Raw genomic sequence first — 22030 nt, 5'->3', positions numbered from 1 at the left:
CATAGTCATATAAATGTGAATACGACTACCGTTTGCTTTTAAGCTAACCTGGTCCGAAGGACCATGGTGAGCTTATATTTATGCTTATATTCGTCGTCCGTCCGTCGACTTTTCCTTTAAAACGCTACTTGTCCTGAACGGCCAAGTACATTTTGACTAAATTTGGTTTGGAGCATCCTTAGGCCAAGGGGACTCAATATTGTATAAATAGTGGGTGTGCCCCCTGGGGGTAGAGGGGCGGGGTCAAATAGGGGAAATAAAGGTAAAACCTTTAAAATCCTTCTTCTACAGTAGGGATAAAAAGGGATTTGATCCTTATTTAGTCCGGATTTTCCTTGGGCAAAAGGGACTCAATTTTGTATAAGCAGTGAGTGTGGCCCCCTGGGGGCAGAAGGGTGGGGTCCAATAGGGGAAACATAGCAAATTCATCAAAATCCTACTTCTGCTGTAGGAATGACAGGATTTTGTCCAAATTTGGTATGAACGGTGGGCCTGACCCCTCTTGGGGTAGAGAGGCGGGCCCAATAAGGGATATATAGGAATAGGTTTAATATCATTTTTTCTTCCGTTGGGATGAAGGTATTTTGACCAAATTTAAAAAGTAGCATCCTATTGGGAAGGGAAATCAATTTTGTATAAATGGTGGGTCTGACCCTCCTGTGGCTTGAGGGTTTTGACCCAATTGGGTTAATTTAGCAAATTCTTTAAAATTCTTCTTCTTCTTAAGGAATGACAGGATTTTATCCAAATTTGGGACGAAGCATCCTTAGGTGAAGGGGGACCAATTTGTATCAATTGTGGGTCTGACCCCTCCTGGGGGCAGAGGGCTTGGGCCCAATAGTGGAAACATAGCAAATTCTTCAAATTCCGCCTTTTTCCTGTAGGAAAACTGGGGGTTTTCACCCCCTGGGACAAAGGGGCGGGGCGAAATCGGGAAAATAGAAAAAAAACTTTAAAATCCTTCTTCTTCTGTAGGAATGACAGTAGTATGTCCACATTTGGTCTAAAGCATCCATGGGTGAAGGGGAACTAATTTTGTATCAACGGTGGGTCTGACCCCTCCTAGGGGCAGAGGGCTTGGGTCCAACAGTGGAAACATAGCAAATTCTTCAAACTCCGCCTTTTCCTGTAGGAATGACAGGATTTTGTCCAGTTGCATATAAATATAAACCCTGACTAACCATGTAACTTGTACAGCAACATCTGACTCTTTCAACTTTAATTTCGCTAACATTTCCAGGTGAGCGATACAGGCCCTCTGGGCCTCTTGTTCTGTTACTCGTCTAGTTGTTTATGTATCGCATCATACACGAGACTACAGGCAATTTTGACCTCAGAGTATCCGTCTCAAGTGTTTTGTTTTTATTACTTTACAAAGTCCTTATGAATCATAATTATATTTATATTTTTCGAAATTTCTCATTTACTTCAATAATGCTTTCTTATGGACATTTGTAAGTATGAACTCGTCGTGTATATTGAGGCCTGGACGTTTTCCAGCGTTTTCAATATATGGGCATAAAATAAGGTGGAGAGGATATTTTTATATTTTCTGTATAAAACCGTGATTCTGCGTTACTGCGCACATCGAGTTTAAAACGCAGATAGTCAGTTAATATGTACACGCATATGTGACGTATATGTAAAGTGGATGTATAAATACGTATGTGTACATGCATGTATATCGCCTCGTGCGCAGCAATCGTAGCTATATACTTGCATCATAGTTTATTTATAATATTTCAAAAACGCCATTTATATCGAATATATAATATGATTCCCTATGCATCTGCTTTAGTAAGAAATAATAAAAACCGAATGTCTTTTTTGGAATTTTTTTACTGATAAATTTGTTTAGACTAAATTGATAAAATCACTTCCGTCATATTGTCAAAATATAACCTCAAATATAATGTGCTATATATAACAAAGATTATATCATTTCCATAAGAATAATGCTAGAACACAAATATGTAATAACTAACATTAGTGTGCTATCTGCATGACATGTCCCAAAATAACGCTCCCTTAAATAACCTGTTATCGTTGTACATTTTATCACCGAGGAAGGGCAATTTAGCGGTGAGTTCTTTCAAACTTATCACGCACGTAGTTTAAAAGTCAACTTAGTAAATAAGGCAATAAATTGATAATTCATGTTGATATGAATAGTTCTTTATATTTATAAGTGTACTTCTTACAGTCACACCCGTTCTGTATGTTTGAAACGTTATTATAAATAGAAACAAAGATAATTCCGTTAGCTAAACAAAATCTGAAGCAACACGCGATGTTCTGGGAATTCCCCTTGACTAATGACGTCATATAATATATTGATTCGATTGCTATAAATAGAGATCTTACAGAAAAGGGTCGTATGAGAAAATCACCTAAACACGTATATGCTATCATATTAACGATCGTATCACGTGCACACAAGCAAGGCAGCTAAATATAGATTGGTGTAAATTCCAGCATATCGATCGTCTCGTGGCAGACAAAACGACAAAAGCACAAGTGTTATGATATCGGTCAAGGTCAAATCTGATGCATTCGCCTGTACGAAGTAAAAGGGTGACATCAGCGGGCCTCTGATGAAAATGAGTTAAAAAAAAACACCTGAACGTGGCTATATAGTCACAATAAATTTCAAACCCATGGTAGGCCATATCCAAAGACCCCAATTCCAAATTTGAACTAATATAATTATGTAATTTTAATTTAATGGACTTGTACATTAGTTATTAAAATGATTCGTAGCGAGGATAACATAGTCAATAACAAGACATAAGGCTGATGTCTTCATCAAAATAGGCTATCGGACTGGCATATCATGTCATATTCAGGAATACCAAAAACACCACTTCATTTTTTTAAGGAAATGACCACATAATACAATGAAATGACCACCTTACATATAATAAAATGTCAAAATGAAATTAAATAACCACCACATATCATGAACAAACCACCACAGACATAATGAAATGACCACCACATATATAATGAAATGACCACCACATATAATGAAATGACCACCACATATATAATGAAATGACCACCACATGTTATGAAATTGCTAACACATATTTAATGAAATGACCATTACACAAATAATGACGTCACCAAAACATATAATGGAATGCCCACCATATATTATGAAATGACCACCATCTACAATGAAATGACAATATATAATGGAATGACCACCACATATAATGGAATGACCACTACATATTTATTTTAAGACATTTCCTCATAATAATATAAAACCAAACTAGATACTGGAATTAAATGGCCACAGCCTCATTTAATGTCAAATTGTACAACCTCAGAATATGGCGGGCAGGTTAACCAAGTAGTCCTCCAGGTAAATCCTTGGCCGGACATTAAATACAAATATTATACCAAGTACACGCAAAAGCAAGATCCCTGCTGAATATCTACCCGCAGGTACCGGACATAAAGCCACTTGCTCTCTGACCTTGCAGAGTTTGCATGTACTTGTACCAAAACCGCTCTCACACCCATGGCAAGACGGTAACCAACATCTCCAACTTGGAGAACCATAATCACCAATCCCACTTTAGCTCCCAGGGATTCACTTGGCAAGCATTAGTGGGTTGGTTACTATTAATTAGACTATGCACATTCCCGCCACAAACTGCTAGGATACCACCATAGCGAGTTTAAATTAGTCTGCTAGGGGCACCCCTAGCAACACTATTGACAAGTCAGTACACAGCCTAATAATATACAACACAAATACATATTACATAACAGAAAAATGTATAATTGTATGCCTCCCCGCCATGTCCTGCCACTCGGGACTGTCTATACAGTTCCGCCATCTAGCTGGAGTACCTCCTGTTGCCTTTCGCTTTCCGCCGATCTTCTTGTACACTGGCATTATAATTATTTTAATTTTGAATACGACTTGACTTGATGTACGTGTTACGTGTTCGCTGGTGGGATGAAAAAGGACAAGGATGCGCTGTATCCCACTGCGCATTTTCAGACTGACCCCTCAGCGCCCCTTTATCTTACAATTACTTTACCAACAGGGGGTGCTAACTGCTGTCAGCTACTTAGTCATCATTCGAAAATCAAAATAAATCGCGTTTAATTTGGAATGTATTAAACGGCAATAATGAAATGACCACCACATATAATGAAATGACCACTACATATATAATGAAATGACCATCTATAATAAAGTGACCACCACATAATTTAATGAACACTAAAAATATAATGAAGTAACCATCACACATAACGAAAAACCAACTATGATGAAATGAATTGACCGCCTTATGTAACGGAAGTAGCCACTTAAGGCAGCTCTGGAGGCCCGCAGCTACACATGTGACTTGAGAGTGTGGTTGTATCATTTCCGTGTGTCTAACACTACTAAGCCGGTTACTAGCGCCTGCCGAAGCAAGTGTGTATATCGCTATCGAAACAGCGGGTAGACAAGGTAAAAAATACATCAGAAAGACACAACATACAAAGGTTTTCATCTGACGGGATGTCGAATCGTTCGCAGATAAGGTAAGTTGAAATATACAGGGATATCGGGTTTGACATTACAAATATATCTGTACGACGTCATCGTAAAATCGATCGCAGTTGTGTGCCATGTTCGTGTTGGCGGTATATAATTATTGCTGTTCAATCACTTTCTGTATAATACATTTTGTCGTATTTTTTGGTGGATTTTATCAAAGGACGTGATTTACTTTCTGGTAAATTCAATTGACATTTAAGATATATTTAGCGCTATAATTAGAAGGAAAATAAGGTTTTATTTCAAATATATATATATTTATGTTAAGCCTTAAGCTCGGACATAATTCTAAAATTCTTTATATATGTAATCAAGTATTAACACGAACTTCGGGGGTTTTTTTCTGTGCTTTTTTGTCGGAACATGTTAGGTGATGCTACGTATGAGCTGCTCCACATTCAATATCCCATTTAAAGGCCATAGTGCATTTCTCATGAAGTGTACAAAACCCAGTATTGATAATTGAAATAAAGTTTTTCGAAGCAAAGTGTGAAAGGATATGAATGCGCCCTCTCACCGTATCTTCTGTGCTATGAATGGTACACCCATAAACTAATGTTGGCCAGTACACAACATGTATTGTACCTAACCTACACAGGCACGGGTGTCCTTGGTACCACAATAACATGTTAAATCTAAACGGGCGTCACCGTATACAGGTAAGGATATACCGGCCATGAGTGTTGAAAAATACAGTTAAATACATATATTTCCATTTTAAATTTTAAAGGTATTATTGATCTAAAAACAAAGACGTATAGGTATTAACTTATTTTCTGTGTCTGTGTGTACATCGTGAGTGCAAAAGAGATTTCTGAACCGTCAGCAAAAGTTTTACTTCTAACGGTTATCTCACATTATTCGAGGTGGGAACAGACGCTTCAAAGGTCCATGGTCATGTGGACATCATATCTAAGGGTTATACTAACAGAGGAAGTTGTAGTGGAAATATAAATGTCTAGTAGTATATATTTAGTAACACGTGACCGCTGCGTGGATAAATATATATATATACAAAACGATCTAGTGTTCTAGTTTTTAAAAACAAACCATGGAGTTACTGTGTCGATGCAGATTTCATATTTTATCAATAATGTTATAAAAGTGACTCAATTTGGGTACGTCGACGTTAGATAAACTGTGACGCCAATTTATATATCTATGTACAGTTATTGAGCATATGTGGCATTTTCCTGTACTTGGTTCTCAGATTATAGTCACCCCTGCTTTGATCACTCCCGGGTTAACAAAACGGTTGTCTCAGGTTCTTAGTAATAGTTGCTTCCGTCTTTAACGTTCGTATGTCTTTAATGTTTATGTTATTGTTACTCGTTATACGTACGGGTGTCCTTGGTTCGTCAGTTCTGTCTTATCCGTACGGGTGTCCTTGGTTCGTCAGTTCTGTCTTATCCGTACGGGTGTCCTTGGTTCGTCAGTTCTGTCTTATCCGTACGGGTGTCCTTGGTTCGTCAGTTCTGTCTTATCCGTACGGGTGTCCTTGGTTCGTCAGTTCTGTCTTATCCGTACGGGTGTCCTTGGTTCGTCAGTTCTGTCTTATCCGTACGGGTGTCCTTGGTTCGTCTGTCCTGTCTCATCCGTACGGGTGTCCTTGGTTCGTTAGTTCTGACCTATCCATACGGGTGTCCTTGGTTCGTTAGTTCTGTCTTATCCGTACGGGTGTCCTTGGTTCGTTAGTTCTGTCGTATCCGTACGGGTGTCCTTGGTTCGTTAGTTCTGTCGTATCCGTACGGTTGTCATTGGTTCGTTAATCATGTCAGGTCTACACGGGTGTCCTTGTTTTGTTAGTTCTGGGAGATCTGCACGGGTGTCCTTGGTTTGTTAGTTCTGGGAGATCTGCACGGGTGTCCTTGGTTTGTTAGTTCTGGGAGATCTGCACGGGTGTCCTTGGTTCGTTAATCATGTCAGGTCTGCACGGGTGTCCTTGGTTTGTTAGTTCTGGGAGATCTGCACGGATGTCCTTGGTTCGTTAATCATGTCAGGTCTGCACGGGTGTTCTTGTTTTGTTAGTTCTGGGATATCTGCACGGGTGTCCTTGGTTTGTTAGTTCTGGGATATCTGCACGGGTGTCCTTGGTTTGTTAGGTCTGTCGTATCCGTACAGATGTCCTTGGTTCGTTAATCATGTCGTGTCTGCACGGGTGTCCTTGGCTCGTTACATAATGGGTAGAGATAGTTAACTCGTTCATTTATCATACTGGTATCAGCGATTGTTAAATGTTTTGTATATTGACATGTTTATTAACCCTGACCGTACTGGTGTCATTGCGACTTCTGTTATTCATCGTGTATTGGTGGGCAGTGTACGTCTTACCTAGTGATGTGTCCTTGCTGCTTCCGATAAATATATAAAGAAACCATTGAACGGCCCCGTGCCCTGTCTGCGCGCACGGCCTCGAACTCCCGATGGCACCAAATTGCCTAGCTGACAAATATGCTCAAGTCTGACCATTACACCAGCACAGCCTCATGAAAAGGACAGTTTTGATGTTGCAATGGTCAGTAGCCCGATAATCAGTACAAATCGTTTATTGATAATGAGTACCCGGATCGTAACGTATAGATATGTGCATGGGTGCAAAGAGCAGAAATTGTTAATTATATATGATATAGTATATATATCAAAAGTAATGTGTATCACAGCTCACAGGGACATGCAAGTTTGTTGCATCAAGTATGTTTGAACCTAAACATGTCATGGATTAATATAAACTCTGGCATATACAAATGTAGTACATGCATCATTATTGGTGCCAGCACAGATCTTAACCTATAAAATGTCTAATATTACTCTTGTCACATCAGGATAGGTCAACAAATGTCGAATGTAACAAGTTCCCATGTGTCCTTGCACCACCACCATGCACCCACCCCAAGCTACCATACAGAAAGCACGGATTACACCGCCTTGGTTGTCTTCGCTACTTCCGTTTGACCACATGGGTACCCCCTGTACGTTTTAATGGTACGATCATCCTACATCCTACAAATCTTCACTAATTACGCTACATATAGTTATTATAAAGGAATTGTGTAATAACCTCGCCTTGACCACTCGAGCGCCATCGACACGTGCTAAAATGGTGCCCTCTCCTTGACCTGGAGATTAAATCAGCTCGTCCAGATGCTATTTTTGATACGCATGAACATAAATGCATATGTACTTCTCCCTTTGGGCTGTTATATAATGGACATGATGTCCTGATTTTTCTTTAAGTAATAAGTGTCACCTCCTCTTCGTGCGTGACTGGAAGAAATATTCCATACACAGGGGCGATAATCGTCCATCGATAAAAGGTAACGATGTTTCAGTATGTGTATTACTGTCATAGGTATTCATTTGTATTACGCTTACTTGTCAACTTGCCTTATCGTTGAAGCTCACTGTATGCAAAATAATTTTAAGGATCACCAGACCAAAAATTAAGTTACTTTCCTTTCTTCGTCTTACCAAAATTGTTTTAAAAAGATTTAAAAAATGTTTTTAGCTGAGCGAACACATTTTGGCAAGACATATTTTGACCAGATGTAGATTGGTACACAGTGTAAAAAATGCATAACCGTAGACGGAGCTACTGCCTGCAAACATGCAAATGCATGACTTCTATTCTTTCTATGTATTGTGTGGTATTAATTAGGTATGCATATAAATGTATGTAATTCTAAATATGTAAGTATTTATAAACAGTTTGAGTGTTGAACTATCTTTCGGCTCCGACCTTGGTAACTAGGGTTGCCACTGAACAACAAAAACAGTTATGATAAAACGCTGTCAACGCGTTTTGTGAGCTTTAATCTTACTCATAACGTTTCTGCACTAGCCATGATTTCAAATACAGTTCAGTATACACTGTGTATGTGTATATATATATATGTGTGTGTGTGTGTGTGTTTAAACGGCCTAAAACTATTCGTTTGCTTCCGGTTTACCAATTAAAAACTTAAGGCCGGTAGGCAGGGGAACATATTTTATTTTGTTACACACATTTATATAGACGATACACATGTGGAACAGTTAACTCATTCACCCCTTAAGACACATTTGAACTCTTCCTATTCAGGGGTGAATGAGTTAAGGATCTTGACTTAAGCAGTATAATCAGTTGTCTAAGATGAGCTCAAAAACGATATACATGTAGGATAAGGTTTCAAAAGAGCGTCGGTAAAAAATCATCAACTCCTAAATCTGTTTGGCCTAAAATAATTACTTTATTTACGTTTTTACATCTGGTTGTATTATATCGTAAAACTTCGTTCATTGTACCTTGTTCTTACCTATCATTCAACATGTCATGAATGCTGAATGAACTACACGCTCGATCGAAAATCTGTGAATACACCATTGACTCCACCTCTTTAAAACCTATTGAGAATTCTTCAAAAAAGTTTGTACATAATAATAAGTCTCCTACAGAATGTGAGAAGAGACTATTTAAAGGACTATAAAGACAGAAAATGCTAAATGCTATTCCTAATTTATGCAAAATTTAATAAAAAAATAATAAAAATTACCAGACCGAACACATGAGTTATTAGACAGTTTACGGTCAGAGGTAGTTTGACAAAATCTTCTCCCTTAATTCTGCATATATATTGATCAAAAGTGCGTACACACTTTGGTCCCATATATTTCAATACGGACCGGTAAATGACATGTTAAGGTTATGCTTTCAAATATATACCATTACCTTAAAGATGAAATACTGAATCACCGATCGGCCTTACAGGTCTGTTCACACATACACACCAGGGCTATAGTACGTGTTTGTGCGTGTACAATTATTCAGGACTACTGAACTCAAAACCGTGATTTTATATTGACTAACCAGAAAACGATGTTTGCCCAAACATCTGCAGAAACGTAGTTTAAGTGTAGGGCAAACATAAGAAAACGTAGTCTGTGATGCTTGTCACAAAGGAGTCTTAAGGATGTATGCTACGTTTAATTTCCATGCGATTTTGGTTAGAGTTATTTCCCTTATGTTTTCAACCAATGAGGATATACTTAATTAATTTATATATATTATGTACCAACTCAAAGAGTCCATATTACTACATAAAACTTCAATTATTCTTTAGCAACTGTTTACGGCATCACTTTAGATTTCATGAATCATTTTTCCAAAGGAAAGCTATATACTTTGAGGGATTCTTATGATGTTTTTTTGGAGCAATTTAGTTCAGCTTGGCTGAACTAGGATTCGAACCGTGAGCCTCAAATTTTAATACTAACAGACGTGCCCTGTCCTAATTGTGGTACAGTTATATCCAAAATATAATTAAGGGGGGTTATTATCTAGTGTTTTGCCTGTCCTGGGACAGGGATTCTTAAAGATGTCATAATTGCCATTCTTTAATGATTTTTTCACATATGGTTCTAGTGTTGAACTGTTGTAACTCTGATGCGTGTTTGTATCATAAAGTTTGACATCTGAGTATTTCCTTCGTTTTTTTCCTTTTTCTAAACTTTATGTTTACTTCATTTTGTGTTTATCGACATTTTGAGTTTATATCCATTCTGTTCTTTGGTCAAGTATGAAATCACGAAATTATGAGGGTATACGAATCCAAAACACAGAAATACGATAACGGATACTCTGTTTCCCCCCACCAACATGGCAACACCAGAGCGCCGTGCGTATACGGCTGGAAGGTCAACCTCCGTGTATTGTCATCAATTCAGCAAATACAATAATTTCATTTAATAATTACCCAAATACACGTGATATGAATATTTGCCCGTCCGTCTTAAGCTGCTTCTCGATGTATATAAATACTACATCGTATCATTGATTGATGGCAAAGCAAAATTGTTTTAAAATGTCCGCATTCTGACTAAGACGTCGATACACTAAATATCCCCTTGTAAACAAAACGCCAGACCGATTGTAAATAGCAGCGTTACTGAACAGCCAGACGCGGAGACAGTCCGTTCCCATGGCAACGGTCGAATTATATGCTTTACTTGCATGTCAAGACAGACAGCGATTTCACATGTTGATGTGTGTACGCCATTGATTAAGGATCAGAGTGCCAAGATCTTTTGACACGCGAATGAAACTGATCTCCTTACTTGACCAGACGACAGGTGAATCATTGGATAATGGAGAGAGCATGAGTCCTCCTGTTTTCCCCACTGTTTTGACTCCTAGCATTACCGACGAGTGTTCGAAGGAAGGACGAAGCAGGAGTATGGTTCAGTGTAATTCATGCTGTATCTATTAACAAACTGTACAGGTTGCAATCCACTGTGTGCATATATACAAACATTCATAAATGTCGTATTTAAAGTTTCAGTCATTGTCAGAAATCGTGCTGCTTAGCTATCAAATGTGACATTACAAACTTGATCGAATCGTTTTCCCTAGATGACATTTCAGGACAACACGAAAAGGACACGTCGGCTTATATTTCATTCATATTGGTATTTTATTATTGCATAGTCGCTATGATGCCCAGATTCTGTTAGCCGAAGGTTCAGTTTACTTAATAAAATGGCACTGTTGAAATTTTTACATGAGGTGTCATCTTGTATTGTCATACAGTGTTTCTCACCGACATGGTGACAACCCCATAGTGCCCACGTACATACCACTGAGTGGTCAACCCTGCTTTTAATATAAACTTCATTTGATTAACAAACAGTATGTAACAAGTTATTCCAACTTATATATTCCATAGCTTTTCACGTCTGATCGGGAAATCGAACCCCGGCCGCTTTGGCGGATAGCGAGTCCGTTATCCACTTACGCGACCCGACCACCCGATTACCCCCACTTTTGACAGGCATTTTGATAAATGAGCAAAGTCATGGGAATTCGATGATGGTATTGCAAAATATGAAAAAGAAACAAACAAAACATATTCTACATCAATTCCCAACGGCAAACTTTAGTAATGTATATATATGGTTTTTGTTCGTAGGCAGACGACACCCTATTACTATGTTAGAAAGGCCGGTTGTATTGAGTAAGATGCAATGGCTTTTTCAACATTAATAATCTCCCAGTTTTGTCGTTTTACTTTATTAGAATTTGGGTTTACGGTGTCCTTTTTGCTTATATTCACAGTGATTTGCTGTAATCAATCATCATAAAGATGGCGCCAAGAAACCCGGAATCGGAAACAACATCCACGCTCACAGAAGACACAGATCAACTTGGCCTGGACGCTGTGGTTAAACCGGAAGAAGTGAACGAGGAAGATCCGCCCATGAAAATCGTATGGAAAAATGTCGGAATATTTTCTGTTCTCCATCTTGCTGCTCTGTATTCAATAACGTTGATTCCCTGGTCACTTCCACTAACATGGGCGTGGGGTAAGTTAAACACTTCTCTCATACGGTCTGCCCAACGCTATTTCCAAATACCCGTGAAGGCGCATCGATATCATATATGGAATGCCAGTAGTATTTTCGTGAAACGATAGTTATGCCCAGTATGAGCTTTTGTGATTTTAGTATCTTTTCAATACTCCACTTCCTATGCCAAATCTTGTTTACTGATGTAGTTATATGCTATGCACTCTTTCTTCTATTTCTAAAACACATCTTCCGGTTGGTGAGTGGGCATTGCATAGTGGTTCATATAGCACAACCAGTTAATATTTATGCTGCTAGACATTTCCGTGATCATTTCGATGTGTACTTTGTCACCTTCATCAGACAAATCTGATGGAGGTGACAAAGTAAACATCGTACAAGTCATGAAAATCACGCGTAAATATTAACTGTTTATGTTGTATGAAGCTCTGTACAATCTAGATCCCCTCTTCGTTCCGTACTGTTATCAGCAAAACATCGACTTGAACACAACAGTCTCCTTCCCAGACCTGTCAATATACCCACATGATGGCCGACAAATTACGATAAACCTGATTGAGACAGAGACAACGGCGTTGCCCACGAGTGCATACATGTTTCGTCTGCTGTGTGTGTGACGCGAATACAATTGTCTGCAAGGTCTTTAGTGCAGATGATTGCATATCGATTTACTGACAACCACGTGAGATGGCATTATAAGTACTACATAAAAGGCCACTTTAACGAAAACATTTGCAACAACAAATTCAGCACACAATCACGTGCTCACGTAATGCCCTCCATATATCCCGTTCAAACTTATAAGCTTTAATCAGAAAGGCTATATATAACATTATACTGAATATACTTTGTAGACGGTCACAGGAAACATGATATGCAGACGAATAATTTGAAACAATCATTATGAAAGATGATCCACTTCAACTTTGTCGCAATCCTGATATTGCAAGCGGATACTACGACTGTGCTAGTTATATAATGAATTGAGAGCGTTTTAGCGCACTTCATCACACTTAATACACCTATACAAAAACGTAATTAAATAGAATCGTTGTGTTAGACGGTCTGCACACATTTTGTCGAAATAATGGAGTTAGATGTATCTTAACCGTTTTTTTCGGGTTGGTAGGTGTAGATTGTAAGGTACGGCTCATACAGCACAACCGGTGAAACATTTTTCTGTGATGCTTCGATGGCAAGTAATATCTGTAATTTTGTCACCTTTATGCTTTGTCTCTGGAATGTGACAGTATAAGTTGTACTAGTCATCGAAACGTCACATATGGACCTTTCGCTGGTTGTGGTATGTATATACCTGTATAAACATGGCATTGCATGGATGCGATAGCTGTTTAAATAAGAAAGAATATATGGATTACCGTTTCGCATTCTGTGTCCTTTAACATAAGTTGTCAGATTGTGGTCTAGCAGTCTTTGATCTCGTTATTAAGGCTGAGTGTCCTAGTAATTTTATATTTTACATTATTTTTTTGCTTTATTAATACAAGAAAAAATGAAGGTTACGGGCAAGTTTAAGTTTTTGAAATTATTCCCCAAAATGTTGTTGAATATTATTGATTGAATAAGTATTATCAAAAGCACTGCGACTCTCTACTTCAGTGTTCATGCTAAAGATACAAGGACAGGCCATCAGGTTGCTTTTAATAACAATAGATAGGGATCTTTTTTTCTCCACAATATTCTTAGATTTTCGGAATTATTCACAATCATAACATATTTAATCTTCATAGCAAACTATCAAGATTTTAATCACGATTATGCTTTTTATTTTTTCAGTCCTGGTATACTGCTTCTTCACTGCCGTCGGGGTGACAGCAGGGGCTCACAGACTCTGGTCACATCGGGCTTACAAGGCTAAAACACCACTCCGCGTGTTCCTGGCCTTCCTTCAGTCAGCAGCTCTGCAGGTAAAAGATGCCTTCCTTAGTTCATATAAAATACAAAGTTGGTATTACAGTAATCAAAATTCCATGGATAGAACGAATCGGTGTTTATCCATACTGATCAAATGGATAAAACAAAAACCTAGATGTATTCCGAATTAGCCGGTGCTATTTTAGACCATGCTAAAGTCGTATTACTGCATTCACGATGTTGTTTTCTCCGACCGAAATTGTTATTCTGCTCTGGTGTTAAGAGCAAATGGAACATGGATATGCAATATGAATTATTTTTTGGCATTCATCCGTCAATAAAAAAGCATTGCAGCATTTCTAAAATAAGAGGTATACCACAGAAAACACGAGCGTAAACATACAGACATTTGTGTATGGAGTGCACTCGTATTGATCGGTTCTAAAGTCGGTTTTATCTGCACCGTCGGTAATGGAGAGAATCTTCGTGTGCTACAGAACGTACTATAGTGCGTCATTCATTCGCTAGTAAAGCAATCCTTCTAAATCAGAAGGGAAAAACAATCAAATTCGATATGTATCTATATATACATTCCCTATTCCGGATCACATAGGAAAATCCACTTATAATACATGTGATTTTATTGTTGTGAATGAAACTGCTTCTTTGCCTAAATGAACGCTTCATAACTGAATATACCGTGTATAAAGTCTTTAAATGAAATATATTTTACAATTTCATCCTTTAACTAATTATCAAATAATTAATCATACATTTCAACATTTCAACAAAAGTAATGTTCATTGGGAAATAATAATATACGGCAAAGGACAGTGGCGGATCCAGAGGGTTTTGGTTTTTTGGGCTTCAAGAACACCACCTCTCCCCCTGAGAATTTTCACCATATTCCTCAATTTTTTCCCCACATGGAAACAACACCCCCATCCCTGGAAATTTGGAAACCCCTCCAGAAAAGTCTCTGGATCCGCCGCTGAAGGACAATCAAAAACACTGTTTGGGTCTTATACCTACAATTATATATATTATATTTATACAAGTTCAATACTTACACCAAAAACATAAACTTTATTAATTTTGCAACAATTATGAAACAAGTTATTTCAACTTATATTATTCACCCTTTGTTGGCCCGGATGTAAGCAAACTGGAGTACAAGTCGATATGTTAACAGATCATTGTTTGTTTGTCTTTTTAGAACAACATTTTCGACTGGGTACGAGACCACAGAGTCCATCACAAGTACTCGGAGACAAATGCCGATCCGCACAACGCCACACGCGGGTTCTTCTTTTCCCATGTAGGCTGGCTGATGGTCAAAAAACACCCGAAAGTCCTTGCCAAGGGCAAACTAATTAGCCTCCAGGATATGTACAACGACCCCGTTGTGATGATTCAAAAAAGGTCAGTTTATGTTCTGCCGACGAATTTTAAAAGAAATAAAAAGGGAAATGCCAATTCATGTATATTGATATGAAATATGTGCATCATCCTCGAAATTCCAGGGATTATACTCACTTCCGTTTTCCGAGTTAACCCCTGGATTTTCGAATATGTATCAATAATGATTACTGGGACAAATTCTGAAAGGGAAATTTTGACCTTCAAATCATGGAATGAGATCACTGAAAGAACGCTTATAAGGGAACGAATGTTAACGTCAAAATTGTATGACCAACACAAACCAGCAACATAGACGAAAGTATTTCTGATGAAATAACATTATTTCAATACACCTTAGTTCAGGCGGAGTACCATATGGCATACTTACAATTAGAACGTAGCTGATTTTTGTCCTAATGTTATTAGCAGTATTGTGTTATGCATTTTACTGGTAGTCGGTGTTTATTTGACCATAGCGACTACAGGGAGTATTTCAAAAGACAGTTACAGTCAATATACGTCATTTTTAAATGTATTCAAGGCTTTTTTTTTTATATTAACTGATTTCGTTTAAATGCCCTTTTAGAGAGAGATACATATTTGTTTGTTTCAGTAAAGAATACGAGTTAATCAGACACTGACAGCAACAATCTGAATCTCCATTATTAAATAGACTAAATTTTGACATTTTCAACCTCAACACTAAACTTACATTATATTTCAAATGTTTTACAGAAAAATAATTTACAGCTGTCATATCGATGATTTTTTTGTCAACACATGGTAATATAAACAAAAACACGTTTATTGTTAGCATGATCAGATTTTTTATTGCTAAATTAATGTTTTGTATCATCGGTTACGAAATTGATAGGAAAATTTTCAATTGAGACTAACTTCATCATTTCTACCGTTCACAATACAGATAGTCGCTTCAGCCAGCATGAAGATGCATTAAAAATATTATTAATGCAAATTGCAAAACACGAGGCAGTATTCCCGTCATGTATTAGTCATTCATTTCACTTCACGTAGTCTTTCAGAGACCAATTTTTGTTTTGCAGAAATGAGCCTTTTTATGTGATTTAGGGGGAAATGTTACTTGAAGATCTTAACTGTCATGAAAATAAAACTTTTATACAATTGGATTGTTTGATTAGATTTCCCTAATTCTATAATGCATATAAAGAAAAGTTGGTAGGTTTTATTTTGTATCGGCAGTCCATCGAGCCAAAGGGTCTTCTGTCATAAGGCCGCTTCAAAATATATGGTGTTCAAAGATATGGAATCATTACTGGAAACACAACGAAAAAAAAAAAACATTTTATTTTTTTACATCATATACCCATATCATCAGTGTTGGTTAATGTCAAAAGAATTAAACCCATATATTTAGTTTTTAATTTAGAAATACAGGGTAAGGGCAAACGTTATAACCATTAATTATTGGCATATATATATATATATATATGCGTGTGATGTGTGTATGAATGGTGTTATCACGTACTGAATATATTAGTTGCTGTTTAGTATACCTGGTGATAGGTTTACATAAGTGTATGTGACACTTGTTCCTAGTTCCCTTTGTCTTCTCTGTTCGTTGTAATAACATGCTTGAACTGAAATAAAAGAAAGTTCAAACTAAGGGCAAACGTGCTTACATATGATATAATATAAAATACCTCACAACTGTGTAGAAAGGTTGAGCATAAACAAGAAGTTCGTGTTAACTGTGCCGGAATAACTTCCACCTACAAGGTCACAGCCAACCTCATTTTACAAAACATTAAAACCTTAGTGATTAATGTTATCTATCGAACATAGGGTAATATTTCCCAAGTGGAAATGTACGTGTAACGGTTAAGGCGATGTGTCTAGACTGCATGGTGTCTGTTTTTGTTAAAGTGTTGTGTCACACGTGCGGGATACTTGTAAATTCTTCACATGTGTACACAGCCACTATACAAATAAGGTGAGATTGTTAGAAGTGTTTTGGGTTTTTTTAAACCCTAGTTCAGCTACATCTTACACAAAAGACCAAGGACAGTTAAGGCATAGTTTCCCATACACGCCGATACTATACCGAGTAAAGTCATTACAAATGTTTTTAAAAAGTTTTTAAAAAATCGGCCTTGATATTTTTCTTTCATTTTTGTTTATCTAAAGCTTTACAATTCCCCTATAGTGATGTTTTTAATTGACGTAAACATATATACTCGCAAAAACATAAAAGTGTGACCGTATGTTTAATTATTATACCAAACAGGAGAGTTATAAATGCTATTCAGTGACATTGTAGACATGTACAAACAGGTGGGTTATGCATTGCTGTATACTATTTACATATAATCTGTTATGATCTGAATCACTCTTAAATCTGTCTGTTATGGTTACCAGTAAATCTAACATGTTATAAGTATAATTTTTAAAAAGGTAAAATAAAAAATAAAAATATTTAACATTAAGTTCATGCTGCAATGAAGTTAAAAACTTTGCATAGGACTTGACACAATTTCTGAATAATCCTTTTAAATTTAAAATACAGGTGCATCCTTATCAACAACATATGTAAACGTGGAGTTTATCTTATCCCTAGGTCATGCGGAGCAGTTTTTTTTTCTCTGGTTTCAACCCTAGATGGTAGTGGCTACGTGAAACCACTAAAATATCAGGGGGGATCTTTGCTAATTTATTTTACCGGCATATAGTTTAAAACCTATGGCTTTGTGACCTTGATCATTACAAGTAAAATATACTTTTTATGTAGAGTATCCTTTTCGTGAAATTAAGTGTTGTATAAAAGAATACTTATCCCGTATTTCTAAATAAGTTTCGAAAAGCTAATGACATTGGTTTTGAGTTCTTTTGACCTTATCCTACATGTACACACCACTGTTGAGTAAATAAATTGATGAAATATGTATAGGACGCAGAAGAAATGTTATCTTTGTTTGAGTTTCTGAATCAACATGCCAAATCAAATATGTGCTTCTTCTTTCTTCGTATTTCTTGTGATTTTTCCATACCTTTGAACACCATACATTTTGAAGCGGTCTTATGACAGTAGAAGAGCCTTTGGTTCGATGGACTGCCGATACTAAATAAAGCCTATCATTATCATTTATTATTACATGTCAACACCACAGAATATTATGAAATAACCCATATCGAAAGTTCTTTTATCATTCTAAATTGCTTAGCCTTCATTTTCGTATTCGCAGTCTGCTAAGATATATTACCGGATTTTTTTATTTTAATGGTTTAAGACGTTTTGCATGATCACATCTGTTTTGATATGAGACCGGTATGCCTCTCCACAGATAATGAAAGAAGTCAATGTACATTATAGCATGTCCTTTTGTAACATTCATTTGGCTTGCTAAAGAAAAATCGATGTGTTTTAATCCTGGTGAACTATTTTATGAAGACCACTTCATCGATGCCTTAATTATTATTGACTTCGTTTTACGTCGCTGTGTCGCTAAAGTAGCAGATCGATACATTTGAATTCCAATGATTATGGGAGTCTTTAAACATAAGTGATCAGGGGTTTGAGAAAAAGAGTGACTTTACCATCTTTTCGGGAGCTTGTTTCGTTAACCTTAGCTTGACATGTGTGTACTTAAGTATCATATGTTCATTATTCGAGCTTTTCCTTGCTTTTGTGTGGTATGAATGACATCTTTCTCATTTTCTTCTCATTTGCCAGGTTTTACAAGACGTCTGTGCTGTTGATGTGTTTCATTTTGCCGACTGTGGTACCGTGGTATTTCTGGGGAGAGACTTTGTGGAATTCGTTCTACCTAGCTTCCATTCTACGTTACACTTTGGTACTGAACGCTACGTGGCTAGTGAACAGTGCTGCCCATATATGGGGAAACAAACCCTACGATAAGACAATCAATCCCTCCAACAACCTGGGCGTGGCTCTAGGTGCGGTCGGAGAGGGCTTTCACAATTATCATCATGTATTTCCACATGACTACGCCGCAAGTGAGTTTGGTGTTCGTTTGAATGTCACCACGATGTTCATAGATGTTATGGCGTTTTTGGGACTAGCTTCAGACCGAAAAACCGTCTCTCCAAAGACCATTCAAATGAGGAAGGAAAGGACTGGGGAGAAATCGATTAAATCGTCGTAAGACCTTTCAATGTTTTGTTTTTGTCACAGACATCTGTATGCTTAAGCTGAAGTGGCTGTCTTAGTGTAACATTTGCTGGTCAGAATGGCGTGCACATTCCGTCTTTTTTCGATCATTACACATTTGAATGTCCATGTTGTAGAGAAATACGATTCTCTATTTCTCCGGGATTAGTTAAATTCCTCGAGAGTGGAACCTGAGCGAAACATGAATAATCTCGGGGAAATAAAGTGTCTTGTTTCCCCAACAAAAGGAAAACGAAAATGTTTATATACCTAATCAGAAAAATAACACAACAGTGAAGACGACCAGGATTACGGACCAATGTTGTCTGCTTCAGTCGCTCGGAACTCAAGTGTGGTGTCTCTTGCTAACTTATTAGAGAGGCTCGAATGAGTGACATATGACCGAGGAAACTCGAGCGCGAGTTATTTCCGCGTCATGTGATCAACTTAGTCCAGTCATATATACACTGTTATGAAGACGAGGCATAATGATGTATTTTTCAAAATGCGGCATTACGTTAAAAAGAAGGTTTAATTGATAGACATGTCAAAGGAAAAACAAAATCATAGGGACATATTTATGATGAGTGAGAGTGAATTTATATTATTTATATAAGGAATATGAGTTTTAAACTAAAGAGATTGTATCTGGTATTTAGTCGGAAGACATTTGGGGAAAATAGTTTGAAAACATGCCGCTGTTTAATTTAGTGTTACTGACATACGAGCAATAAGAACCGATACAATCGCATAGATGCTAGGTAGATTTCTTTTTTAATAACACCTATACCTACCCCAAGTCTTTTTAGATTATCTGATTCATAACTTCTATTCAAATGAAATGACCAAATATGATCTAGATTGAGAAAGGAATAAACAAATGAGGACAAATTTTGGTCAAAAAAGGGGCTAAAGCCCGTCAAGCCCTTATAGCTTATTTGTTTTAACTTAAGTTACAGTTATGAGCGCGCAAAGTGAACAATCATCCTCGATCCCAGGTGTTAAACTTTATGCGTTAGTGCGATTTTCACCTGGGGTCGAGGATGGTGAGGAGCTTGACAATGGGAAGTCAGTTGATTGTTATGAGTTGTATGTTTCAATGAGTTTGTGAAAACTAAGTGTTTCCTTAAAATGCTTCAAGATGCGTTGTTGCTATTTTAAGACCAATGCCTGCTTGTATCTTCTAGTATCAATGTTGATATACATTTGGCGTTTTAAGAGATTACGGTATAACCTTGATATAAATGCCATTTGTTTGATTTGTTCATGCCTCGTTCATTTTTCCCCTAAAAGATTAACGTTACTTTATACGTTTTCGTTGATGAGTCGGAGTTTGTGTGTCTATGTTTGTCTGGTGACGGCGTAGAGAGGTAGTGACTATTCCAAATAAAAAAAATGACCATTTTGACAAATGAGAGAAGTAAATGGAAGGATTGGAAAGGGAACTCTTGGATAACAAGCTTTGTATTATTATTCAATACATGTGTTTTTATAGATACATAACAAATTATCATTCTATATTAGTGCTAAGTATTGCCTTGTGTTTTGACAGGAAAGTCGTATCAAAATGAAAATGTTTCAAAACTTCGCAGCCAGCACAGAGTGAAGATTGAATTGAATGGTTTATTTATTATAAGTATATTTTTGTTACAATCGATCAACATTTGCTTATGCATGAGATTGATAAGAAAAATGTGCCATTTTTGTATGTTGTTGTTTGTATAACATTGGGAATTATAAGTTCTCCATATTTTTTTCTCTGAAAGAGTAGTTAACTCTAATGTATCTGTTTATATATTCCGTCTTTTCGTATTGCAGAGTTATCTGCTCTTGTGAGCAGGTATTGAGTGTTACGTCATTTGTTTGTGAGAGTGACGTCATCAATTTTTGAGAAAACGACGTAATTTTCTCGCACAAACAAATGACGTAACAATCAATCCCTGCTCTCAAGAGCAGATAACTCTGCAATACGCAAAAACGGAATATATCTTATGTAAATAGAACCGCGCAAGGAACTCTGGGAAATAAGTGGCCTAGCTTCTCCCAGGGGGAACCTGTGCTTCTGATACCGAAAGTGTGTGTTTTTTCCGTTTTATATGAAAGGTCCGTTGCTTGTGAATGTGCACTTACCAGTGATCGAGTTTCATTGTTCGTAACAGAGATTATTAACTACTTTATTGTCTTGTTAAAACCTGAAGTAAGGGTCGTTACATGCAGAATAGGGAATATATAAGTATGTGGTATTTGTCTCAAAAGTGTCAACCATTCGGCTCCAGGAGATACCCGGATGTGATTGAGAAGCTGGCACAAGCTGTCTGTATTGTAGACTATTTTGTGATACTCAATACAAAGAAAATGTGATTGTTGATAAAAATTATAATGTGTTAAATAAAAGATATAAAATACTGCAAGATTTTGTTTTGTTTTTTTGCGGAGTTTGTTAAGTTCATAGCTTATGCCACAACGTGGCGTCCGTCCGTCGTGCGTTCGTCAACAATTTCTTCAAACGACTTCTTCTTAACCACTGATTGGAATTTAACTTAATTTAGCTGGAAGCATCCTTAGGTGGTGGGGATTAAATATTGTACAAATGGTTGGGCTGAACCCCAATGGGGCTTAGAGGCGGGGCCAAAAAGGGTAATTTGACTATATTACTATAAATAACTTCTTCTTTAGAACTATGCACTGGATATCAATCATAT

At 37.2% G+C, this 22030-nt stretch overlaps 1 protein-coding gene across 4 annotated transcripts in view; it reads left to right on the top strand.

The window, feature by feature from the left end:
• The window catches only part of LOC110467334 (stearoyl-CoA desaturase 5-like), a 34280-nt gene extending 12546 nt beyond the window's left edge, over positions 1–21734 (top strand). For 3 of the 4 annotated variants that reach the window (XM_021524446.1, XM_021524445.1, XM_021524443.1), the window contains exons 2-5: positions 11655–11902; positions 13703–13833; positions 14997–15202; positions 18891–21734. In XM_021524446.1, coding sequence (XP_021380121.1) covers positions 11683–11902; positions 13703–13833; positions 14997–15202; positions 18891–19323 — 990 coding nt within the window. In that variant the 5' untranslated portion in view covers positions 11655–11682 and the 3' untranslated portion in view covers positions 19324–21734. Of the gene's footprint in view, positions 1–4365; positions 4552–11654; positions 11903–13702; positions 13834–14996; positions 15203–18890 lie in introns of those variants that run through there. The other variant, XM_021524444.1, reaches the window with a different exon arrangement.
• Positions 21735–22030: the final 296 nt, after the last annotated feature.

Source organism: Mizuhopecten yessoensis, unplaced genomic scaffold, assembly GCF_002113885.1.
Source record: "Mizuhopecten yessoensis strain PY_sf001 unplaced genomic scaffold, ASM211388v2 scaffold11171, whole genome shotgun sequence".
NCBI classification, from domain to species: Eukaryota; Metazoa; Mollusca; class Bivalvia; order Pectinida; family Pectinidae; genus Mizuhopecten; species Mizuhopecten yessoensis.
This window is presented reverse-complemented; position numbering and strand designations above follow the sequence as displayed.